Consider the following 25,557-nt stretch of genomic DNA (forward strand, 5'->3'; position numbering starts at 1 on the left):
GAAGCTACTGTTTGATATCTTCCTTTTTGAAGAAATTAACTCCTCATTAGAGTTAACCTATACTCAGAAGAGAAACCAGGATCCTCCTTTTGATCTGTGATCCCCTGCAGAGAATACCAAATACCAGCTCATATTTCTTTAACCTATGTTCTTAGGAAGGGGGTTACGCAGGAAGCCGGGTGCTTCTTGGAGATACTCAAAGATAGAGATAAGGTCCTGATCCCTTAGAGAGTCACTTCAATCTTATCTCTCCCCTTTAATTCTTTTTTGTGAAATTACTTCCTACTGAAGGCATTTTGGTTCTTTTGTTGTTCCCAGGGATCTCTGTCTGGCCTAGAACAGATTTTCAAAAACATGTGGCTTTTCCCTTTCAGTAGCTGCTTTTAGGGCAAATCCTAAAACTTGGCATGTTCCTTAAAGCTGCCTTACTCTTAATCTCTCTGTTGATATATTGTGGTTAGTGAGATGTAAAGGTTACTTGGACTTTTTAACCACATTTTTCTTACTGCTTTAGCAGCTTTATTTGCTCTGCAAAGTGTAAATAAGGGGAGGTGATAGCAGAAAAAAAAATAGTTTAAGTGCTTCAGCTATTTTTCTCTCAATTTGCCTTTTCCCCTCTTCCCACGCTTTATTAAACTTCAATCTTCCAAAGGAGTTTGTGCAGGAAGCTGGACTCGTAAGAATTTTGCATCTAGTTGCAAAATGAGAATGGTCTCCTTACTAAGGAGAAGACATGGTCTTCTCATCATGTTGGGAAGGTATGAGAAGGTATAAATGGGAAGGGTGCCTGGTTCCCTTTTATTGTCTGCTTAATATGCAGTCTTGTCTCCTGACTGGTTAGATGAAGACGAGGATGATTATGATGCTGACTGTGAAGATATTGATTCCAAGTTGATGCCACCACCACCACCTCCTCCGGTACCTGGAAAGAAAGAAGATGAAAAGGATGCAGCTGCCACTGGTGAGTGAAGACTTTCTTCTTCTCTCTGGCAATATGAATGTCTGAAGGAAGCAAACACTGCTGTGTAGCAGTTCGTTCTGTGGCAAGCACCCTGCGTCATGAAAATTTGGTCTGCAGACTGCATCTAAAGGTAGGTCTTTGCCCTGATATGCAAAGTTATAGGATTTTCTGAATTGTAGGGTAAAATGTTGTATTTCCAGTGATTGTTAAAATACTGATATTGACAATGAAATTGCTTTTTTATCTCATCCTCTCAGTTGTGGCTGGGAAATTCACCTGGAACACTTAGGATAAAATGAAAGGTTAAACCAGAATGGTACTCATAACACCTGCAGAGGCTTAATTTTTGCATAAATTGGTATAAACAGTGTATATGGCATTATGGGGTTATACTAGGGGGCAGGGAGGAAACCTGTTTGTTTATAAGGTGCTTGTTCTATTGTAGTATCTGAAGATGGAGACGGTATCATTTTGCCCTCCATCATTGCTCCTTCCTCTGCTGCCTCCGACAAGGTGGATTTCAGCAGCAGCTCTGATTCTGAGTCAGAGATGGGACCTCAAGAAGCCAGGCAGGCAGAATCCAAGGAAGGCAAACTCACACTTCCTCTTGCAGGAATCATGCAGCGAGATGCTACCAAACAGTTGCCAAGTGTTACAGAGCTCTTCCCGGAATTTCGACCAGGCAAGGTATTGTAAGAGATATGTGGAAGTGACAGAAACGGTATCATGTAAGCCCTCTAAATATGAATCATGTAGTATTAAGGGTATGTAGTAATTGCACAGATGTTCTTGCTTTCCTCAACACCTTCTTTAGTGTCTATGTGCTGCTGTTTCCAGACTGCTTACATGTAATGCTTTTCCTGCCATATGCAGGAGCCTCTTAAAAAGCATCATATAAGTCAGGGTGTGAAATAATGTTTTGCTGTTCTGTAAGACCATAGCACAGGCCTGTTAATTTGTGAAAGTTGGTTTTCTGAAGTAGTAGAGAATAACTTTGCCAGATGATTAAAAACCATAACGCTAATCTGTCTGCTTTCTGGCTTTTCTGGAAAGTATTTGCTTCTCCTTTCATGCTGTCCTGAGCTTGGTGTGCTCTTCCTGAAATAATTTATCTGTATCCTTTACTTAATTTTGCCTCTGAACCGCTCTGAGAATGGATTAGAAATCAGCTCAATAACAAGTTGGTTGAAAGAATGATCGTTTTTTACACAAAGCGAATTAATTGCGATACTTTCTTAAATGCTCCCGGAAAGCAATGTGTTTCAATAATTATTTTGAAAGTTTTAAAGCTGTCAAGAGGAGAGGAAATGTGAGAGGGGAAGGAGAATAAAGATGAAGATACAGTTGCCAAACAGATGGTTTTGAGCCAGGATAACTTGGTTTTATGTGTTGCTCTGTCACAGGCTTTGTGTAAGGAGCTGAGCAATTGGCATAACTAAATGTCATGTTTTAATGATTTAGCTAACCTCTGTCTATTAGAGACCTAGGTGAGGCTCTGGCACAGAGCCTGGATGCTCTCTTGGCTTTTGCAAATCTGGCGTTTCCTGTGTTACTGTATTTTGTATCAGTTGGTTTGTTCATTTCTTTGGTGCTCAACATGCAGTGTCAGGACTGGTTCAGTGTTGAATGTACCCAGTGGGTGCAGAAATCAGTGCAAGCTGTTAATGCTGAGCTCTTTTCATAATTAATTCATGAGGACTAGAGCTGAGAAAGCCTGAAATCCTGTAGATTTGGCTGTGAGGATTAGTTGATGTCTGAGAATGTGCATGTTAATGTAGCACTGTTTTTCCTGATGAAGCCACTTAAAATAGCATGTGAAGAAGCAGACTTTGTATTTAATTAAACTGTTAGCGTCTTAACTATGTCTGAGACCTTTGCCCTTGGTGAAAGCTCATTGGAACTGGCCAAAGGGTCCAGAGGTAATCTAGGGGAGTTTTCGGAAGGATAATGTGGATGTGGGCAGAGATGGACAGAGTGATCATCGAAACATTATTTCTTTTGGGCATCAATGTAACGGATTAACAGGGAACGTTAATAGGAAGTCTCTTAACAAATCTCTGGTTCTAATTCCTGTTTCCTGAATCTCTCAGTTAATTTGGGATTAATGCTTTCCCTCTTTACAAGAGTGCTCTGAAGAAACAATTACCGGTGCTTAAAAAACAGCAGCCATAATTGTGGAAGAAATGGAAGAGACAGTTTGTCATTGTCATTAGCACAGGTGTTGGAGGTGTGCAGTATGCATTTAGGGGAACTGCATTATGATGGAAATAAAAATGAGTGTATTACTTCTGGACTGTGTGGTTTTTTTTTTTTATCCGGATGCTTAAGAAATCTCTGCTTTATATAACTGTTACTAGCTTTGTCTCTTTTTGCTAATAATTTTATCAACACTTCTTCAATCTCCATATGTCTTTCTGAAGGTTGTGGATTGTTCAAAATGACAATAATTATTTCCAGGTGATGTCTTATCACATGCCCAATACGTAAGGCAGTCTTTCTTCCCTCTGAGTTTCTTTGTGTCTGAAGTTAAGGATGAATCCTTTTGAAAAGGAAGGATCCATCAAACATGGATCAAACTTGTTTTCAAGTATAACCAAGAAATTGATTGCACTGGGGGCTGGGATTGTAGTACAGGCCAAGCTTCTGAATTTCAGAGTGCTCTCTTTCATTACTGCTTTTCAGGTGAGGGACAGACAGAGGAACATTCCACAGTGTTTTTTTCTCTGACTCTTTTGGATTTTTCCTATTCTAGGTGCTGCGTTTCCTGCGTCTCTTTGGCCCTGGAAAGAACGTTCCATCGGTTTGGCGTAGTGCACGAAGGAAACGCAAGAAGAAGCATCGGGAGTTGGCACAAGAAGTGCACGTACAGGAGGGTGAAGTTGTAACTGAGAGTGGAATGGAAGGAAAATCTCCTTGGGAATATGAGTTTGCTGCTCCTCCCCCTCCAGAGCAGTGCCTTTCAGATGATGAGGTGGGATATCTGAGACTTAGAGAGGGTCACCAGCTAGCACTGGGGGTAGTAGTGATTGGACAGTGACTTCTAGAGTGAAGAGCTTTTCCTCCAAAATAAAACCGGAGGATAGGGTTGGCTTTTATTCCAGCTACGCAGAAGGTCTTCTCCAGATACTAGTCAGTGACTTCAGGTGATTGCTTCTTACTGAGAAGGCTGCATCCATGGTACACAATCAATATGAGAGCTTATCCTCTTTGTATCAAGAAGTCGTCTCTGTATTCTTGGAAGTCTAATTGCAGAGCATTCTTAAGGCAGCTAGTAAGTATGGAAAAGCACTTCTTAGAAATACTTTTCTCCTGCAAGAATAAGCTGGGAAACTTGAAAGAAAGAAACCTCTTACTGACACTTGGATAGACCATCAGTGTAACCATTCTGTCCTTCGCTGTGCTTCAGATTACCATGATGGCACCCGTGGAATCAAAATTTTCCCAGTCAGCTGGTGATATAGACAAAGTGACAGACACAAAGCCTAAAGTGGCAGAATGGCGCTATGGCCCAGCACAGCTCTGGTATGATATGCTGGGGATCCCTGAAGATGGCAGCGGATTTGATTATGGTTTCAAGCTGAAAGAGAAGAAGGAGCAGGAGGTTAAAGAACGCACTGATGAAGGGGTGAGAGGGGAACTGTGGGGAAGGGTGTACAGATGTGTGTGGTACTGGGGATTAGTGCACAATGAAAGCTCGGTGATGGGCCAGTGGATGGTTGCACCATGTAAAATGAGGCTTTTTACTTTCAAACTAAAGAAGGAAAATTTAAAGTCAATGCAGGTCTTCAAGCAACTATTCTTTCTTTCCAGGATGCAGCGTTGATGGATGAGAAGGATGACCTGCTAGCTGATGAGCACTTCCTTATGGTGACACAGCTCCAATGGGAGGATGATGTTATCTGGAATGGAGAAGATGTCAAGCACAAAGGGACTAAGACACAGCGGGCAAGTTTGGCTGGCTGGCTGCCATCCAGCATGACTAGAAATGCCACTGCCTACAATGCCCAACAAGGTAATCAATGGACTGATATGAATTGTACTTGCTGTAGTTGAGCTGACTCATTGCTTGCTATCATCTCAAATACAGAACATAATTCTTCCTGTCAGGAAATGTTTTTTGGCAAAATCACAGCTCCACTCAAAATTCTGACTCTTACTTTCTTTCTAAAAACAAAGCGGGTCCCTTCTGTTAAAGAAAATACCAACTCTGGCTTTCTTCTCTCTGTGTGGCTTACCAGATGCTAGATCCATCTACACTGGTATCAAGCAATGCTACACTTGGGATGTCTGCTGTTCATAGGCCAATGGCATTTTCTTTATATGTTTTTTTTTAAATTGGAAGAACTGTGTAAAAGTCTTTTGAAGTTTCTCTGTTTTTGTAGATAGGAGGTAACAATTCTTACAAGCCTCAGACTTCTCTTAGACACAGATGCATTTTAAATTTAAATAGCTTATGTAGAATGAATGTTAATCATCTCTGTTATATCTTATCCTGCTTGTACAAGGGAAGACTAATGGGAATGTCAGATCTTTATTGGGTGCTAGTGTCAATCCTTTACTGTTCAGCTGTGAGTACAAGACACTCTGAGGAGTTGGGTAGGTGAATTGGGGGTAGCTTTTTATAACAATTTCCATTTCAGCACAGTTGTGCCTGAGCTATCCAGGCCTGGACTTGCTCTGTTTGAGCCCCGTTAAAAGCTACAGTAACATGTTAAACATGGTTGGTCTGTTCACACGTGTTAGGTCTTATGCCTTCCAGAAGCACTAACTTTAGTGACATGGGAGCGTACGTGAGTTGGTCTGCCCTGGGAGAAGCTGCCTCGGCAGAACGATTACTTGAGGTCTGCTTGGCCATCCTTTTTTCTGTGACAGTTTGACATAAGACAGGAAGCTGCTGGAGGCCAAGCCAACTGTTCTGTCAATGGCAACTGCCTGCTCAAGGCCTCTCACTTTTCTAAAGGCCATATAGAAATGCACCTTATGCATTGTCATGCAGCATATGCAAAGCAAACCAAACATAACTTTGAAGAGGCTGCAGACTCCAGCAGTAAGCTGTGGGTGAACATGTTTTTGTAAGTCTTACCTGTACTAATGGCACATGACAGTCTTTGTGATATCAGTGGTAAGCCCATCTGGTTCAGGCTTGAAATTGCTCTCCATGCAACCCCCAAGTTCTGATTTAAGGCAATGCAATGCCCCCTAACACTCCCACTCAAGCTAACCTTACTTTTATTTTCCGTTTCTCCAGGTTTGAACCGCAGTGGCTCTTTGCTTAATCCACCGCTTCCACTAGCACAGAAAACAAATGTAGCAGGAGTCCTAGGTATAGCAAAGGGCAAAGAAAAGCAGGTCCCCGAACAGCAAGGTAATGAGGATGTTGGTCTTTGGCCTATGAATACGTGCATGTGACACATGTTTCTGTATGGACTTGTTTTCTGTGTAATACCATGGTCCTTTTTTGGCAACAGGGTGTAGATAAAAGGGATACTTTTTTGTTCTAAAACCTGTTAGAGGCCCTGTTTCATTCTTGGAGGCTCTCTGTGTTTCAGTGAAGCAAAATATCTAAGCATTGGTAAAGCTGAGACTTGGGTCTCTGCTTCCTCTTTGCTTCTGAGATGAGTTTTCTTTTGCATTTCAGAGGTCCTGACTCAAAAAGCCCTGAAAGGTGGGGAAGGCTGAGGGAATAAGATCTGGGGATGAGCTCTGAAATGGTTTTCTTACAAGGTAGTGTATAAAGCCCTTAAGGATTATACCTTATGATTGTTGCAGTTTCCCTGGATGAAGACAAGCCCTGGTACTCCATTTTCCCAATTGATAATGAAGAGTTGGTATATGGCCGTTGGGAAGACAATATCATCTGGGATGATCAGGCAATGGAAACCTACTTGAATCCCCCTGTCTTAACACTTGATCCAAATGATGAAAACATAATTCTAGGTATGTTTATGGTATCCAGAAATTTGACTCAAGTGGGAAAAGACAAGTGAAAATGGAAGCAGGGATTTATAGTCACACTGTAATGGAGATAAATGGACTGGGGCAATACTTACGGCCTGCCTTTGTTCTGGCTTTTGAAGATAATTTGCAAGTATTCAAAGGCCTAAGCAGAAGAAAGTAATGCTAATAACTGTAATGGTGTGGTATGTATATTCAGCTCCCAAGTTCAAAGCAGTTAACAGGAGAGTAAAAATTAATGCCCTGAAATTTAAATTTAACATAATTAATCTGACTCTTGGTGTGTTTTGGAAGCGACTGTCTTAATTTTACTTGCATGCATGTTGGTTTGAAGAGGGAAGGTAGAGGAGTAAACTGCAAACTACTCCATGCCATTCTCAATATGGCTTGTATTCAAAGCCTGAAAAAGCAGTTCCTTAAGCCTCTTTCAGGCTATGGCAATGGCACATGGGAGCAGCAACTTTGTGTAATACCTGTCAGCACTTTTGTTGTTGCTACAAACTTACTCAGTATTCCTGGAGTTTGTTTTGAATGTACTCCCTGCTTATATTGCTACAAGCTGGAGAGATTTTTATCTTATTTGGACCACTTAAATCACCACTTTCTCTTAGATGCGCGTGTTGGTAATCATCAAGCAGCTTTGTGTAATTTAAGGATAGGCATATCTTGCTGCGCTTTTATATGGCCAGGATTGCATTTCCTTCCTCAGTAAAGTGGGTCAGTTCTAAGAATTTCTCTGTATATTGATTGGAATGTTTTGGTATTAGCCAGCAACCTTGAAAGTCACTCTTAATTTGAGCTTGGTTAAAGACAAACACTCACAGTATTTCCTTTCCAAGTCTGAAATATTCCACAAAATTGCAGATGTTTATATAAATAGTGACAAATATGAACCCATTCTTATTTTTTTTATATAGAGTGACATGAGTTCTTTGCATGAAGTTGATATAGCATTTACCAAGTCCATGTCACTAGGTCCTGCTTCTTGTGTGAAAATCTTAATTGGAGAATCCATGCTTCACAAATTGGTAATTTTTAGAATTCATACTACTTTCCTGGAATTTTTCAGGAATCCTTTTCGGGTTCGGTCCATATTATCTTTGGATTCAGACTCACTTTAGTGTTGTATGTATATGGGGAAGAAAAGGATTATTAATACATGTAGTTGGGAAACCATATTGGCACTCCTGTTGCCTTTACTGTCAACTCTAGAATAGCTTTGGCAGAACAGATGATATTTCTTGTACTTTCATTGATTAGATTTTTAGTAAATTTTGTGTTGAGCAGTGGGTACCCCAAGCAATCCCCACAGTCACCCTCAAATCTATTTCAATCTCCCACTCAAATCTGTTCACTGCTGAAGAAGATAAAGTAGATTTAAGCACAGAGCTTTTCTGTGTTGTTTGAGCTTGTGTCATATTAATTGGTATTGAGGAAAAGGGGGAGCAGCATAGGAGGTCAGTCACCCCTGAAACCGAACAAAAGGGCTAAAAGGTCTACAAGCTGCAGCTCAGCAGGAAATTGTGGTGCTGAAAAGGGAACCCTAGGACAAGTGTCCTACAGTGTGATTGCTTGTGTTTTTAGAAATTCCTGATGAAAAGGAAGAAATGACTTCGAACTCTCCATCCAAGGAGAACAAGAAAGAATCTTCACTAAAGAAGAGTCGAATCCTGTTGGGAAAAACAGGTGTCATCAAGGAAGAACCACAGCAGGTCAGCGTAAGCTTTAGCACCTTGCAGGTTGGGAATGACATGGAAGGAGGGATTTTTAAAATTTTTTTTTTTAACACCTCTCTCTCTGTGTTTAAAATTGAATAAGAACATGTCTCAGCCAGAGGTGAAGGATCCCTGGAACCTCTCCAATGATGAGTTTTACTACCCCAAACAGCAGGGACTTCGAGGAACCTTTGGAGGCAACATCATTCAGGTAGTCACAGTAGTGTTGGCTGTAGAGTGAGAGAGAGACAGTGGCTTGGTAGGAGGTTGCTAGCCGAGAGTATGATTTAGGATTTGTAGAAAAACAGAATTCAGATTACAGCAGGTCAGATAAGTGTTCATGAGAGAGAACCCCGAGTTTAAGAAGGATGTGGAACTCCTTGAGCAAGTCCAGTGGAGAGCTACGAAGATGATCAGGGGACTGGAGCATCTCCCATATGAGGAAAGGCTGAGAGACTTGGGTTTGTTTAGCCTGGAGAAGAGAAGTCTGATGGGGGGATTTCATAAATACCTATAAATATCTAAAGGGTGGGTGTCAGGATGATGGGACTAGGCTCTTTTCAATAGTGCCCAATGACAGGACAAGGGGCAATGGGCTCAAGTTGGAACACAGGAAGTTCCACCTGAATATGAGGAAAAACTTCTTTCCTGTGAGGGCGACAGAGCAGGGGCACAGGCTGCCCAGGGAGGCTGTGGAGTCCCTTCCCTGAAGACATTCAAAAACCTGCCTGGACGCGTTCCTGTGCCCCTGCTCTGGGTGTGCCTGCTCAAGCAGGGGATTGGACAAGACGATCTCCAGAGGTCCCTTCCAACCCCTACGATTCTGTGACTTTTAATGTAATTTACTTAAAATTATTAGAAAGCAGTTTGAACTAACTTTTCTTGATTTCCCCATCAAACTGACGTTTAGGTGCCAGATCTTGCTGTATCATACTTACCATGCTTTTGTTTGGTGTCTTTTTCTGCAGTACTCTTTCTGACACAGTAGTGGGAGGGGGGAAAGTGGTGCAGTCAGTCAACAGGTGAGGCTGTACTTCTGCTACTAGAGTGTGTTTTGATCTGTATGTTATAAAAATAATTCAGATAATGATGAATTTGAACTACTGCTCAGTAGCCCTAGGTGAAGAGGTGATATATTTTTCCTCCTTCATTTTGGTATTCAGTGATCTATTCTAAAATCTCATCTGATTCCAGCCTCTTCAGTAACGGGAAAAATGTATGTAATTCCAAATGTTCTTCTCTTCCACTGATACGGATAATGGCTTTCATAGAATCAGAATTATTAAGGCTGGAAAAGACCTTTAGGATCATCAAGTCCAACCATCAACCCAACATCCCCAGACCTCCTAAACCATGCCCTGAAGTGCCATGTCTACATGTTTTTTGAACACTTCCAGGGATGGTGACTCCACCACCTCTCTGAGCAGCCTGTTCCAATGCCTGACCACTCTTTCAGTGAAGAAATTTTTCCTAATATCCAAACTAAACCTCCCCTAACGCAGCTTGAGGCCATTTCTTCTCGTCCTATTGCTAGTAATTTGGAAGAAGAGACCAACGCCCACCTCACTACAGCCTCCTTTCAGGTAGTTGTAGAGAGCGATAAGGTCTCCTCTCAGCCTCCTCTTCTGCAGGCTAAACGACCCCAGTTCTCTCAACCTCTCCTAAGACTTGCTCTCCAGATCCTTCACCAGGTTCATTGCCCTTCTCTGGACGTGCTCCGGCAACTCGTTCTTCTTGTAGTGAGGGGCCTAAAACTGAACACAGTATTCAAGGTGCGGCCTCACCAGTGCTGAGTACAGGGGCAATGCCTTGCATGCTCCTAGTTAATAAAAAAACCTTCTCACTGGGTACCATATGGAATTAGTAAAATTAAAGTCGTCTCTGTACAGAAAGGAAAGATCTGACATATATAGGTCTGATATGGACCTAAGCACTTTCTGTCAAAATGCAACATGTATGATAACAAGTTGATGTCAATGCACTAGTATTACTGCTAGCAGACTACAAATTATTACTATGTTCTGTTTTATAAAGGTTAGCAGGATAGGAGTATGATCTTGGTTTTGAGATGGTGCATGTCATTCTTAACACACATTTTGTTCCTGTGTTAGCACTCTATCCCAGCAGTGGAACTTCGCCAGCCATTCTTTCCCACCCATATGGGTCCTATGAAGCTCCGACAATTTCATCGGCCTCCCCTGAAGAAATACTCTTTTGGTGCCTTGTCCCAACCAGGGCCTCATGCTGTGCAACCTCTGCTGAAGCACATAAAAAAGAAAGCCAAGGTACAGTTATTTTTTTCTGTATCTCATGTCTGCTGTGGCTCCGTTTGCACAGCACATCTGTTTGATGTGCTGTTTTCCAAACACTGTCTTTTCACTGGCACAGATGAGAGAGCAGGAGCGTCAGGCTTCTGGTGGGGGTGAAATGTTCTTCATGCGCACACCACAGGACCTAACTGGCAAGGATGGAGATCTCATCCTCGCTGAATACAGTGAGGAAAATGCTCCTTTAATGATGCAGGTTGGCATGGCAACGAAGATTAAAAATTACTACAAAAGGGTGAGTATGCACGTTTTGCTGTTGGACAATGATTTTGTTCTGCCTCTCACTTAGTGCTAATTGCACCTCCATTGCATGTTGCAGAAACCTGGCAAAGATCCGGGAGCTCCAGACTGTAAATACGGAGAGACTGTTTATTGTCACACTTCTCCGTTCCTGGGTTCTCTGCATCCGGGCCAGTTACTGCAGGTGAGAAAAGCAAGCATAAGAAGACAGAAAATTTGAACATGGAGTAATAGGCAGTATGTTTCATGCCCTGTTTATTGAATCACAAATAACGCTCAACTTACAAAAAAACCAATTCAGTTTTATTTCCAGTTTAAGTATCTTTGTTTACTGATATTAATTCAGCTCTTGGCTTTATTAAAAAATATCTCTGTTGTATGTTTTTTTTAAATTGTTGTAGGAATGATAGGAATTGCAGGAAGTGAATCTTCGCTGCTTCGCTTTGTAATGGCATTAGAAATACTGCTAGAGAGGACTGAATGGAAGGCCAAAGCTGATTGAATATTGGGGAGCTCAGTAAATACATGTTGGAGGGGATATAAAACTTGGATTTATCATGGTCCAGGATGTGTGAGCAAAACCTTATGTGTACTTTCTGAGAATTGCACTGCTAGTTGTCTGATGGATGCCAGTTACTAGTCCGGTGTGTAGACCTGTCCTTTTGTGAGCCTTTCTCTGTCGGTGAAATACATACAGTTGAGATGGGGAGAGGAATTAAGAATGATGTAAGGACCACCTGGTTACCGAATCAGTGATAAATATAAAAATACATCTTTCAGTTAATGCTAGCTGGTCCTGCTGTAGCAATAATTCTGTCTATGCTGTACCACAGGAAAAAAGTATGGTGAAGGGTGATACTCAATATTCATCACAGAACTGACAAAGCTAATTGTTCAAACCTAAGAGGACTTCATCATGGATAAAACAGGACTTCTGGAAAGCTTGGAGCGAGGACAGGGCCATCTCAGGGAAAGCTTTGCAGTGTGGGTGAGGGTAGTGTGGGAGAGTAGCAGTCTGTAAGGCTTGTGGAAGCCCTATGCTTGGAGAAAACCCTTTATAGAAGAGGATGGTCTGTCCAGTTCCACTCGGTCTAGTGTCTCCTTGGTGCTAGTTTAAACTTTCTTATATTTAAATGCTGATCTGTGCTGCTCTCTGCTTTTCCGGTTAGGTTCTTATAATGTCCTTCCCTAAGCAAAGTCTTCAGTCCTTGCTTCTGTTGCCTTCTCCCATTCCCGGACTCTGTGTATGTGTGTCCTGGGCTGGTTTCTGTGGTTGTAGTGTTCTGCATATGTGTTCTTTCTGTACCTTTTTAAAGTACCTCCTTGAAGGTCAGTCCAAAGAGCCCTTCAAAATCTTTCTGTATTTGTTTAGGTTTTCTAATGCTTTTGTGCTTCATGCTTGGTTGTTCTCTGCATAAGCAAGGAATGTTCTGGCTGCACATCTACATATATTGCGATACAAACGATGGTGTACCATTGGAATGACTTGTTCTTTTTTTTTAAGATCTTTTTTGTAGACTGAGTTCCAGAAAATGTCATCAAAACCTGACTTTCAAACTTTGATTTGTTTCTCTTATTAGGCATTTGAAAACAACCTTTTCCGGGCCCCTATCTATCTACATAAGATGCCTGAAACAGATTTCCTGATTATCCGGACACGACAAGGCTATTATGTTCGAGAATTAGTGGATATTTTTGTAGTTGGTCAGGAGTGCCCGCTTTATGAAGTACCTGGTCCCAACTCTAAACGAGCTAACACCCATATCAGAGATTTTCTGCAGGTATGTGATAAGAGGCAGTTTGGGATCTGAGTGTTCTTTGGAGAAGGCCCACGTTACAGGCACGGGCCTTGTGGACAGCCTTGGTTTGAGAAGCTCATTGACCTGCTATGGCTCTTTTATTTTTGTTGTTGCTATTGCTGCTGTTGTGAGGTGAGAGCACTGCAAGAGTTGGATGTTGACCATATAGTCCATTTTGGTTGTCATTTAACCAATGACTTATAGCATGCTGCTTCTGTTTACCTGCATCCTGTATGATAAGTATATGATAGAGGCTTTTTATTTGCCAAAATAAAAGGTTACAAGATTATATAAAAGTGTAGGAAACTGAAGAAATTGGAATGAACTTTGAAGTGGTTATGCTGTATAAAATGACAGTTACATGGGTTTCACTAAGATGCAATTAAGGGATCTTGTCACAGACCTATTACATAGCACAGAATTAGAGTTGCTTCATAGGTCTTTGTTCATTTCCTAGATCTTGAGGCAGCTAAGCTTTGGGACTGTCAGTGACCATTCAAATGAATATCCCCAAATTTAGATTTTTGGAGAAAATTTCTAGTAATTTACTGTCAGTTTAATTCAAAATTATAACTCAAGAGGTCCTTGCAGAGCAGGAAAATCCCTGCTGTTCCTAGAGTTCAAGTTTTTGTATCAAAGCTGGACAGCTAGACAAATATGTTTTCTGCCTGTCATTCTTAAAAATAGCTGAACCTGAAACAGACATGTGGCTTGGAAAAATATACTAAGTAAATTTATAAGAAACAATGGGTTTTAAGTACAAAGTCTGAAGTAGTCACTAGAAACAGCATTGTTTATACTGTCTTTGCAGGTTTATTCTTTCTTCAGACGTCACAGATGAGTCTTGTTTTGTAGGTTTTTATTTATCGTCTTTTCTGGAAGAGCAGAGACCGTCCTCGGAGAATTCGAATGGAGGATATCAAGAAGGCCTTTCCCTCACACTCAGAGAGTAGCATTCGAAAGCGGCTAAAGCTTTGTGCTGATTTCAAACGCACAGGTATTTAAAGATTTTATGTGGTGGTCGGCCATTTGTAGCTCTTCTTGGAGTTTCAAACAGAGCAGTAGGAGGCAACGTGTGTTCCAGATAAACCATTTTTGAAAACATCTATTTGAAGAACTGAAATGTAATCTGATAGGGTTTTTTTTATTCCAAATTTTATAAATGTGCACTTTCTTTTGGCACAGGTGTACTTCTTGGTGAGAAATGACTACAGTTTGGATTTTTTTAAAATAATATTTTTATAACTCTTTGGGCAATGATTTACTTGTAAAGTAACAATGTATAACATCAACACATTCCCTTCCCTTTGTGTATGGCTGTGTTGTGTTTTGCAAGCAAATACATGCGGGTAGAAGCTTGTCCCGTCTTCATGAGTCTAATAGTGCTCCGAGAGCCTGAGTGCTGATTTTTGTATATGTGGAATGATAAACTGGTGGTAATACAAAGCTTTTTAGGCTGGCCACGAGGAAAAGTAGTTTGAGATGAGGAGGTGAAAGGTGGATTAAATGCTTTTGGAATGTAGTTTATACATTGAATGAGCATGAATGCATGAAGAGTTTGCTGATATAACAGGTGCTCAGTTAGCGGGCGTTGATTTAGACAAATGCAGAATGAAAAAACTATCACTTTTGGTGGCCTAAGTGTCACAGATTCGTCATACTTGCTCCCTTTTCCAGCATTGCTGCATGGTACCAAATCTTGAAATACGGTTAGGATTATGATGGCAACCAATATTTGTGGGGAAACTACTCAGTGTTTGATCTGTGCATTTTTCAGGCATGGACTCAAATTGGTGGGTTTTAAAGCCAGATTTCAGATTGCCAACGGAGGAAGAGATCAGAGCAATGGTATCCCCAGAACAGTGCTGTGCTTATTACAGCATGATTGCCGCTGAGCAGCGACTGAAGGTAAATGCTCCCTGTAGGCTATAAGGCGAGTTACTGACAAGTAGTTCTGTGAAGGGCGAGGCTAGGTAACACCTTCTGCCTAAAGCTAGTTTTACTATAAAGTGGGCAAATTAGGCCCCTGACTACTGGGCAACTTGCTAAGTTTTCTGCTGTGTGAAAAGGGAGTTAAGTTTTTAAAGAGAAAGACTTTATATTGTTACTATGTATTATTTAGATATTGAGTTAGATATGCTCAAAGGTAGCAAAGGGAAGGTGTGAGAAAGGGCTTATGTTTCTGCCTGCAGCTCTGCAGCAGAAGGTAACCAGTATGTGACTGAGAGCGAGACTTTTTTTAAAGTCAAGTGCAGTATTTAGTTATGGAGTTTGTCAAAATACTGGGCAGTTTGACATCTGTGATACTGTGGGTCACAGTGAATCTTGCAAACAACTATCTGTGGATGTGTGGTTGTTCAGCATGACAGGTCTCCGCAGGAGATTGATAACATACTTCTAGTTCTTTCTCCAGTAACCTTTTTAAGACTTTAGGTCCTCATTTTTTCCTAATATTTCTCTGCAGGATGCAGGTTATGGGGAGAAATCCTTCTTTGCACCAGAAGAGGAGAATGAAGAGGATTTCCAAATGAAGATTGATGATGAGGTATTGTCAGAGCGATGCACAAGCATGCACGCTAATATATAAATCTGCATGGCAGGAGAGAAAAAAGGTCTTTATATTTAAAGGACTTATTTAAAGTAGGATTCAGTAGATCAAATATTCTTGCAACTTTCCTGGGAACTCTGCTGCCAAGCTTATACTTGTGTTTGGGGATCTGTCTTGCCAGTTCCTTTCAGGATTAGTTTTTTTCCCTTAAATGCTTTTTGTGAGTTATCTAGCACTTTGGCTCTTCATTGAGGTTTCTTCAGGGCAGCTGAAGGATCAAGACGTAGAATTCACCCTTTTCCTGTCAGTTGAAAAGTTCTCAGTTGATTGGAAGAATCCAAAATGAAAAGCTTGGAATTCTCGTTGATGGTAGCAGGATTGTGAGGGCATGTTTCTCTTCTTGCTGGCAGGTGCGCACAGCTCCATGGAACACCACACGAGCTTTCATTGCTGCTATGAAGGGCAAGTGCCTTCTAGAAGTGACTGGTGTGGCAGATCCTACTGGTTGTGGTGAAGGATTTTCTTATGTGAAGATTCCAAACAAACCAACTCAGCAGAAGGTATAGTTCCCAAGGATGGATTGAACAAGGAGCAATAACTGGGAAGTTATGTGGGAGAAATGGAGTAAATATGGGGCATCAGGAAGAGAAAATATCAGATGATGAGCCTAAGAAAGACTATTATGTGATGACATTAAGAGGCTGCATCTTCCTCTGAACAGGATGATAAAGAACCTCAGCCAGTGAAAAAGACAGTGACTGGGACAGATGCTGATCTCCGCCGCCTTTCTCTCAAAAATGCCAAACAGCTTCTGCGTAAATTTGGAGTTCCTGAAGAGGAGGTGAGCATGAACCTGGAGCACATTACAGAGTTGTCTTCACTAATAGATTCAGCAGCTGATGGTGGAAAGGACGTATACATTTCTACTCTGACCTTGTGTGGAAAGCAGTTGAAATCCACAGTCAGCTACCTCAGTTGTATGTCTCTGAAATTTTTTCTAGTCTGTCTTCGTCTTTCCAGATAAAGAAGCTGTCTCGGTGGGAAGTGATTGATGTGGTACGTACGATGTCTACAGAGCAGGCTCGTTCAGGGGAAGGTCCTATGAGCAAATTTGCACGTGGATCTCGGTTTTCTGTAGCAGAACATCAGGAGAGATATAAAGAAGAGTGTCAGCGCATCTTTGATTTACAAAATAAGTAAGTTCTTATCTGATGTTTACAGCCTTGAACCCCACCCTGTCCCCACCTTAAGTCCAGAACTATGTATGCGTGGGGCTCTCTGATAAGTAGTGGTATAGATGTTGATTCAGCTAGTTTGGCCCACAAAATACAGCACTGGGAAAGAGATCTTTGGCCGTTAATAGAAACTTACGGGTTAGCCGTAGTGTCTTCCTGTCATAGACCTTTTGGAAAGGTAGAATGAGTTGCATAGTCTGCCACATAAAATGGCATGAGATGTTCCACTGTTCCCAGATCAGTAGTTCACCACCCTACTTCCTTTCTTCTTTTTTTTATCTTTTTATTTCCCTTTTTGTTTGTTCCACTAACAGCAGTTTGCCATCTCTCTCTTAGGTAGCAGCTACCAATTCTATGTCCTATTGTTTGCAACTGCCAGTAGAATTCATGCATTATTCCTTGTTCTGGCCCAAGACCTGAGAGTGGGGAGGGAATATAGTACTGTTGATTATGAAGAGATCAACTTGTTGGAGAAGATTGGCTTGGAACAATTGATTTTTTTGGTCATGGGGTTTCAGGAGGACTGAGTAGGGAATATATTATGCCTATGCTTATCGCAGTGATTTGCAACATTAATTTTCAAACTTATGAGTCATTTTTACCTTTGTATTTCTGGGAAGGTAACAGGCTGATTTTTTTTTTTTTTGTGGGTAGTGGGAGGTGAGGACGACACACTAACAGGCTTTCAAGGTGCCTCCTGTTTCAGGGTTTTGGAGTCCACTGAGATATTGTCAACAGACACAGATAGTAGCTCAGCTGAAGACAGTGACTTTGAAGAGATGGGAAAGAATATTGAGAATATGTTACAGAACAAGAAAACTAGTTCTCAGCTCTCTCGGGAAAGAGAAGAGCAGGAACGAAAGGAATTGCAAAGGATGCTTCTGGGAGAAGACAGTGGCAATGACAAAGAGAGGGGCAAAAAGGACAGGAGAGACAAAAAAGCGCTGTGTAAGTAACTGCAACCACCTGAATGTGCCTAGAAAGGGATGCAGAACTTTGTGTCAGGCTGCTAAGTGTGCTGATCTGGCCTCTCAGAAGAGAGTGTGGATGCCTTAGAGGGAGAATGTATAGACATGTTTAGCTGGGGCTTCTTCCTTCTCCTGAGCAGTTACAGCTGAAAATGCATTTAAAGTGTTTTCTTTGCCCCATAGCTTTGTTTATTTGGAACTATAAACTTACTCTGGTATTTCTTTAAATATTCACTGCTGCTTGCTGGTTAAATTTACCTTTTTCTTGGGGGTGGGGGGCACTTGTTTTTGAGTACTTTTCTCAAGACGTGTGTACAAATAGTTTCTGCAACCAGCTTATGGTACTCTGATTGGATCTTATGTGTAAACACAGCTATGTACGTGAAACAGATAGGCACAACATGTAGGCTGATAGTAGTGTCTGTTATACTGTGTGCTGTACAAGTGTGTTTGGGAGGTAATTGGGCAGCTGCCAGGTTTGGATCTCCTGGAGATGTATTTATTTTAAGTGCATTCCAACAGAGAACTTGACAGGTCCCTGACTGGCAGGTAAAAGTGTTTGACCTGTGAATGAACTTCTGTCTGTATGAACGTGCTTATGGCCACTGTTACTTGTTGCATGTGTATGAGCAAAGTTGAGCTCTGCTGCATCTGGGTCAACATTATTGTTGCTCTTGGAAACCTAATTGGGAATAGATCACTAATTAAATAATTACTGGAATAATTTAGTAAGGGATACGTGGCAGATTTGCTGATGATTGTTGCCTTATGAAAAGATACCCAGTGTTATTTTGAACAAAATCACTCAACCAAAATTAATGATGGTGCTGGAAAGATTCTGTGGTCACATGAGACAAGGCTAGCACACTGGTTGGAGAACTGGAGAATTGCTGACCTTCATTTTCTGCCAGATCTCCGCACCTGTGATCAAAACCACTGCAACTATAAGCAATCTCCAGGGCCATGCTGCAGTTGCCTTACACGCTGCCCTTGGGTACCTGTGGGTCTTTTTTGACTGTAGCTGTTCTCTCTGGCTTTATAATCCATGTGGATAATTCAGTACCTTACCTTTGTTTCAGATTGCTATGTGTCATGGTAAGAGAACATGAACAAGGAAGGGAAAGACTTCTATTGCTTAGGTTTCCCTGAATTTGTGTCTTGGAAGTTTTAAGCCAAAATTATCTGCAGTATTTAAACAATAATGATTCTACAGTGTGAAAGAAATTAAAAGTAAATAAAACACTCTCTTGTAGCATCAGCTTCAGGAGCCTCAGCAAACTCTCACAAAGATGACGACACTGCCTCTGTAACTAGCCTTAACTCCTCTGCCACTGGCCGCCGCCTCAAAATCTATCGCACGTTTAGAGATGAGGATGGGAAAGAATATGTGAGGTGCGAGACAGTTCGGAAGCCTGCTGTTATTGATGCCTACTGCCGAATACGGACTACCAAGGATGAAGAGTTCATGTAAGACCTATATGACTTTTTTTTTTGACTTTGCCTGTAGACTATTTCCTTCTGTTGGCAGTATGAAGAAGTGTAGAATTGAGTGTAGAAGCCCACCACTGTAATTGTGTAGAGAAAGATTGATTTAATGGCTGTCCATTTGGGGGATATTATGAATTTTGTGCAGTGATTGACCTGGCAGAAGAGTACCTGGTAAATCATCAACTAAGATGAAAACCTTGTGTGTCTTGTTTTGGGTTTCCCTTCCTGCCCACCCCCCACCAGACGAAAGTTTGCTCTGTTTGACGAACAGCACCGTGAGGAAATGCGGAAGGAGCGGCGCAGGATCCAGGAACAATTACGGCGTTTAAAACGGAACCAAGAAAAAGAGAAACTCAAGGGCCCTCCAGAGAAGAAGCCCAAGAAAATGAAAGAGCGTCCAGACTTGAAAGTAAGCATATCCATATATAAAGCATGCTAACAGGTCTTGGGTATTGGAGAAGTTTTCTGTTCTAGTGAGGTACTAAAGGTCTGATTAGAGGATTTTAATGATACTTTGCCTCTGAACTAGGAGCCTGTATATGAATTGTGACCTGTCATCTTTCTTACATCTTTGCAGCTAAAATGTGGAGCATGTGGTGCAATTGGCCATATGAGGACTAATAAATTCTGCCCTCTTTACTACCAAACAAATGCCCCACCTTCTAATCCTGTTGCAATGACAGAGGAGCAGGAGGAAGAGCTGGAAAAGACAGTCATTCATAATGATAATGAAGAACTTATCAAAGTAGAAGGGACAAAAATTGTCCTGGGAAAGCAACTGATTGAGAGGTAAGGGAACAAGCAGAGATACTGATGGGTAGTAAGAAGAAACAATTTAGAGCTTAGCGCAGAATACTCATATGTATATTAATCACAGGAATGAAGTGACAGGGCTTTACATAGACTATTGCTACAGTATTTTGATTGTGTATTTGGTATTATGGCAGCTGGGACCAGAGCCAATACTGGGGGACAAATGGTCTTGATTCATAAAAGGGTTGGAGAAAGTATTATGCTTTTTTGTTTTAACCTAGTGCGGATGAAGTTCGCAGGAAATCACTGGTCCTGAAGTTTCCTAAACAGCAGCTGCCTCCAAAGAAGAAGCGGCGAGTAGGGACAACCGTTCACTGTGATTATCTGAATGTGAGTGAAGGTGTTATTGAGCTGATTGCAGTATCTCTCTTTCTGTTTGTACCAACTGGCCAGTTTCTTTACTACACCCATGCATCCTCTACATGCAACACAGATACATGCCCAGTAAATTAATAAACTAAATTGCCTAGGATTTCAGTGGGTAAATATTTTACATCTTGGAACTGCCTTAATTTTTCTGCCTCTGATTTCTTTAGCGTCCTCATAAATCTATCCACCGACGGCGAACAGATCCCATGGTGACACTGTCATCCATCTTGGAGGGCATCATCAATGACATAAGGGATCTTCCTAATGTAAGTTTAAGCTATGAGACCAAAAACCTGTGTCTTAAGCGATGTGGTTGAAGTAGGTTATGTGTTGTAGACACCAAATTAGGCTATGCTTTTCTCAGATGAATGGTTCACCACCCCTTCCCCCCCGCCCCCAACCCTGCAAACAGTTGCTGTGCATTATTTCATAAGTTATCTCAGCTTAGAATCTTTTTGAGATGAAAACATCCATATCAGAAAATAATGTTGAATAATTCTGTATGGATAAATACTCAAAGCCTGGGATGTGATTCACCACCGTCCCCCCCCAAACCAGTAAAAGATGCATAACACTTGATGTAGCAACGTGGAATACTTTTATATATGTGGGGCTGGAGAAAATTGTGTACTTTGCTCTTTCTGACTGTGTTTTACCAGAAACTTGCCAAATCAAAAGATTAAATGAAAGATGTGAGTTGAAATGAGAATTTAAAGTTCAGTTTCTTGACTTTTGTGCTGCATAACCCAAAATAACATCTGATAACTCTTTGCGCGATTTTTCTTCTTATAATGGTATTAAAGAACATTTTGTAGAAGAAGGTGATAGCCACTGTGGGACTGAGCTTATAATGTTCTCCCTGGTGCAGTTAAGGAACTGATTGTGTAAAGGTTTTATACATTAGTGCCTATTCAACTGTGGAGGTTAAACTGAGATTAGCTGTGCTAGTACTGTGTTAATAAGCATTCTTTTTTTTTTTTCTTTTCACCCTCAGACATACCCCTTTCATACACCTGTAAATCCAAAAGTTGTCAAAGATTATTATAAGATTATTACTCGGCCCATGGATTTACAGACCCTGCGTGAAAATGTTCGTAAGCGGCAGTACCCATCCCGAGAAGAGTTCAGAGAACATTTGGAACTAATTGTTAAGAACAGTGCAACATACAATGGTAGGCTATGAACAACGCAGGGAAACTGTGTTTCTGCTAATATGTTGTACATATATGAGTTGTGGATCTTTTAGAAATAATGAAAGCAACAGAAAAGCAGAAAAAACTCACTTTCAGATGGAAACAATAAACATGTTTTTCAAGATATACCTTAAAGACTATATTAATGTTAATGAGCTAATTCATAACTAAGAAAGAAGTGGACCCTAGCATTTAACAATAACTACATGATGACTGTGATGTAGTAAGTTCAGTTACGGACCTATCAGTGACTGAAGTCACTGGTGCATGTATTAAGTCAAACTGCACAGAAGGAAAGTACTGCATATCCCCTTCATATAGGGTGAGCTAAGCAAAACATTGTTCTCAGTAGAAGACATTATGAGTGTCCATCTTTTTTGCTTTCAGACATGGAATAGTGGGGAGATATTCGTTAACTTATTTTCTCAATATTATTACAGAGTGGTAGGGGTTGGAAGGGACCTCTGGAGATCATCTTGTCCAACCCCCCTGCATGAGCAGGCACACCCAGAGCATGGGGCACAGGGCCACATCCAGGCAGGGTTTGAATGTCTCCAGGGAAGGGACCCCACAGCCTCTCTGGGCAGCCTGTGCCACTGCTCTGTCACCGTCACAGTAAAGTTTTTCCTCATATTGAGGTGGAACTTCCTGTGTTCCAGTTCGTGCCCATTGCCCCATGTCCTCTTGTTGGGCACCACTGAGAAGAGTCTGGTCCCATCCTCTTGACATCCACCCTTCAGATATTTATAAGCATTGGTAAGATCACCCCCTCAGTCTTCTCTTCTTCAGGCTAAAGAAACCCAGGTGTCTCCGTCTTTCCTCGTAAGAGAGGAGCTTCAGTCCCTGATCATCTTTGTAGCTATCTTCTGGACTCTGTCCAGTAATTCCCTTGAACTGGGGAGCCCAGAACTGGACACAGCACTCTAGATGTGGTCTCACTAGGGCAGAGCAGAGAGGGAGGATAACCTCCCTCACCCTGCTGGCAACACTCCTTTTAATGCACCCCACGATACCGTTGGCCGCAAGGTCACAGTGCTGGCTCACGATCAGCTTATGCTTTAGTGAATGAATCTTTCAATACAAATAGGAATAGTTCACACCTGTTGAAGCCATTGCCTTGGAGCTTGCAGCTCTGAGTAGAGTTTACTGTAATGATTTTGCATATATTCGTTCTTAGTTGCAATAAATTTTTCTGCATTTGGGAAGGTCAGAAAGCTAGTTTAGAAAACCAAAAAGCAGAGATTCTGCAGCAGAGTATGCATCTTCTGGGGAAAAGTGCTGATTCATTGAACAACTATAGGTTGGCTCTATTCTGACCACCGATAGAAAGGTCTTTGCCCAAAATGTATTCATTTGTCAGATTAAAAAAACCTCCCAGCTGCACTGAGTTTCTCTGGGCTGTGCTGCAGCACTGGGGGAGACACTGACAGCACTAGTTTTGTGCCTTTACTACTTCCTTTATTATTCTGACAGCTAAGTCCCTGTTTTATCCTAATAAATTAGGTGGTTTTTTTCATAGTTCTGTTGCAAATACTTGTTTCCATGTCTAAGGAATGATGAAATTATTTAAAGCTGAAGTTTTCTGAATATTTCTTAAATGTCCATCTTGCCTTCCTTAGCAGTTCTGCTTCAGTGACTGGATTTAGTGAAGGAAACAGCAATTTCATGACTCTGAAAGTTTGGCAAAGCTGGAGGGCTTAGAGGACAGTCTTTTATAGGCACAGCTGCTTTCCCATAGAGTTTCCAAACCTTAACAGAATTTATACCAGAAGTGTGAATATTTGCTACAAATAATCTTTTCTCAGATAAAATCCATACTAAACTTTAGTAATTGTGTGTATTGAGAATATACTTGAGGATATACTCCCAACTGTGCTAGAAATATAATCAGTGATGCTTTAGGAGTAAAGATTAATTCATACTGTGACATAATTGGCTTTTTTAATCAGGCTGGAGTATCTCACTGTACTTGCTGTGTGTTTGCAGGGCCAAAGCACTCACTGACACAGATATCTCAGTCCATGCTGGACCTGTGTGATGAAAAGCTAAAAGAGGCAAGTTTTGTGAATGAGTTGTGATCAGAGTGGAGAGGGACGGATGGTCGGGGTGGTGGAGGAGTTTGAGGATAGAGGACATGAATAAGCAGAACACAGGTTTTTAAGGACAGTAGAAGAATAAGGGAACTCCTCCCCCTATTCTGGGGTGTATTTGAATTTTTACAATTTTAAAGAGTTCACATTATCATAAAAGAGATGCTTGTTTGTTACTCTAGTTACTTTATCTTGTATGTAGGCTTATATCTAGGCTATTTCCCCCCTTATTTACAAGTGTCTTCATAAAAAGGTGAATGGGAGTCTCTTTGGGACAGAGTATCTGGATATTAACAATTATTAATCTAGGGTCAGCCACTGATATTACTTACTTTCATTGCAGAAGGAAGATAAACTCGCTCGATTAGAAAAAGCAATTAATCCCCTCCTGGATGATGACGATCAAGTGGCCTTTTCCTTCATTTTGGATAACATTGTCACTCAAAAGATGATGGCAGTTCCAGATGTATGTAGCTTGAGTAGAGTGTGTGTGATGTGCAAAATGTGCTGATTATAGTCCTGTGGCTATAAATGTACATTGTGGTTGTTAGTGCACTGCAAATAAGAAGTGTTCTCTGTCAGGGAGCTGGCCTGTGATTTTCTGACTGGCACAGGCACACCTACACTCACCTCCTTCACTGGAGCAAAGGTCCAGAAGTGAAGGCTGGGTTCCAGCTTTTTTCCCTGCTGCTTTCACTACTTGATAGTGCCTGTGACAACCTCCCAGTAGTATGAAGTCACTGATCTTCATTAAGCATGGTCATTATAAAACATATTCTTCTCCTGCTGCTTATAGCACTTGCTTTGGTAGATCTTGAAGCACTCTGCAAAGGTACAGTTTTCAGGTGCAAACGGAACACAAGCTGATTTCTGTTTGAAGGTTTACTCAGTGGTGGTACTAGTTCGTATTACAAAAAAATTTTAAGCTTATCAAATAAAACTGCACAGATAGACTCCAGTATTACTCGTCACTAATGTGTATTGTGTATAACGGAGTAAGGAACAGGAGTCTGTAGTGGTTAGGCTGAATGAGAGAGGGCTTAATGCCTGTCCTCTTTAAAACTGTTGGTTCCATTTTCTGTTGTCAACAAGTTTTCATTTCTGATTTTAGCGTTCTTCTGTATAGCTCCCATTGTGAGATCCAACCTAGGTTTACATTGTTTATTGTACAAGCAATGAGTGTTCTTGCTGTACACTGCAGTTACTTTGTGGAACAAATAGTGCTATTAAATAGGAAAGTCATTTGTATGGTTATTATTTTGTATTACATGTTCTTGCTGTCAAACAGGTATCAGCAGGCCTAGTTAAAAATCCAACTGGTAGATCTTTTGTCTGTGTCCCTCCTGAAGCTAAATGATTGGATTCAAGATGCCTTGCGATAAATACTTCCCATGCATTTTGAATGTCAATCAGTTCTGGAGACTTTCTTTATGTAATTTGTAGCTCAAACTGCAAAAAATTCTACACAGAAGCTTTCTAAACTTGTCTGTTTTCTTTCCTTCAGTCATGGCCATTTCATCATCCAGTTAACAAAAAGTTTGTTCCTGATTATTACAAGGTGATTGCTAATCCAATGGACCTGGAGACTATCCGCAAGGTGTGTAGCTTGAACTGAGCAGCCACATGAGAGATATTTAGACTTGATTACTTACTGGGTGACAATCTCTTCCAGAATATCTCCAAGCACAAATACCAGAACAGAGAGACTTTCCTGGATGATGTTAACCTCATTCTTGCCAACAGCATTAAGTATAATGGTAGGTGGTGAAAATCAAGCTTCAGCTGCCTTCTGTACTTAAATGAATACAACTGGGCACCCGTTCTGTAGTGCTGTCAAAGCCTGAAGCTGTGAATCA

The 25,557-nt window shown here is 41.2% G+C and overlaps 1 protein-coding gene across 4 annotated transcripts in view; it reads left to right on the forward strand.

Moving 5' to 3' along the window:
* Positions 1 to 25,557, forward strand: part of TAF1 (TATA-box binding protein associated factor 1) — a 35,430-nt gene that overhangs the window by 1,762 nt on the left and 8,111 nt on the right. For 3 of the 4 annotated variants that reach the window (XM_075106928.1, XM_075106927.1, XM_075106926.1), the window contains exons 4-33: positions 842 to 961; positions 1,407 to 1,648; positions 3,714 to 3,932; positions 4,368 to 4,586; positions 4,772 to 4,973; positions 6,210 to 6,326; positions 6,731 to 6,898; positions 8,501 to 8,628; positions 8,735 to 8,842; positions 10,743 to 10,916; positions 11,020 to 11,193; positions 11,278 to 11,382; positions 12,779 to 12,979; positions 13,853 to 13,994; positions 14,775 to 14,905; positions 15,462 to 15,542; positions 15,956 to 16,105; positions 16,267 to 16,386; positions 16,566 to 16,741; positions 17,487 to 17,728; positions 19,002 to 19,215; positions 19,480 to 19,645; positions 19,814 to 20,025; positions 20,271 to 20,379; positions 20,586 to 20,684; positions 21,413 to 21,590; positions 23,598 to 23,665; positions 24,045 to 24,167; positions 25,206 to 25,298; positions 25,374 to 25,458. In XM_075106928.1, the coding sequence (XP_074963029.1) occupies positions 842 to 961; positions 1,407 to 1,648; positions 3,714 to 3,932; positions 4,368 to 4,586; positions 4,772 to 4,973; positions 6,210 to 6,326; positions 6,731 to 6,898; positions 8,501 to 8,628; positions 8,735 to 8,842; positions 10,743 to 10,916; positions 11,020 to 11,193; positions 11,278 to 11,382; positions 12,779 to 12,979; positions 13,853 to 13,994; positions 14,775 to 14,905; positions 15,462 to 15,542; positions 15,956 to 16,105; positions 16,267 to 16,386; positions 16,566 to 16,741; positions 17,487 to 17,728; positions 19,002 to 19,215; positions 19,480 to 19,645; positions 19,814 to 20,025; positions 20,271 to 20,379; positions 20,586 to 20,684; positions 21,413 to 21,590; positions 23,598 to 23,665; positions 24,045 to 24,167; positions 25,206 to 25,298; positions 25,374 to 25,458 (4,566 nt within the window). The remainder of the gene's footprint in view (positions 1 to 841; positions 962 to 1,406; positions 1,649 to 3,713; positions 3,933 to 4,367; positions 4,587 to 4,771; positions 4,974 to 6,209; positions 6,327 to 6,730; positions 6,899 to 8,500; positions 8,629 to 8,734; positions 8,843 to 10,742; positions 10,917 to 11,019; positions 11,194 to 11,277; positions 11,383 to 12,778; positions 12,980 to 13,852; positions 13,995 to 14,774; positions 14,906 to 15,461; positions 15,543 to 15,955; positions 16,106 to 16,266; positions 16,387 to 16,565; positions 16,742 to 17,486; positions 17,729 to 19,001; positions 19,216 to 19,479; positions 19,646 to 19,813; positions 20,026 to 20,270; positions 20,380 to 20,585; positions 20,685 to 21,412; positions 21,591 to 23,597; positions 23,666 to 24,044; positions 24,168 to 25,205; positions 25,299 to 25,373; positions 25,459 to 25,557) is intronic. The other variant, XM_075106929.1, reaches the window with a different exon arrangement.

This window comes from Phalacrocorax aristotelis, chromosome 11, assembly GCF_949628215.1.
Source record: "Phalacrocorax aristotelis chromosome 11, bGulAri2.1, whole genome shotgun sequence".
In the NCBI taxonomy this organism is placed as follows: Eukaryota; Metazoa; Chordata; class Aves; order Suliformes; family Phalacrocoracidae; genus Phalacrocorax; species Phalacrocorax aristotelis.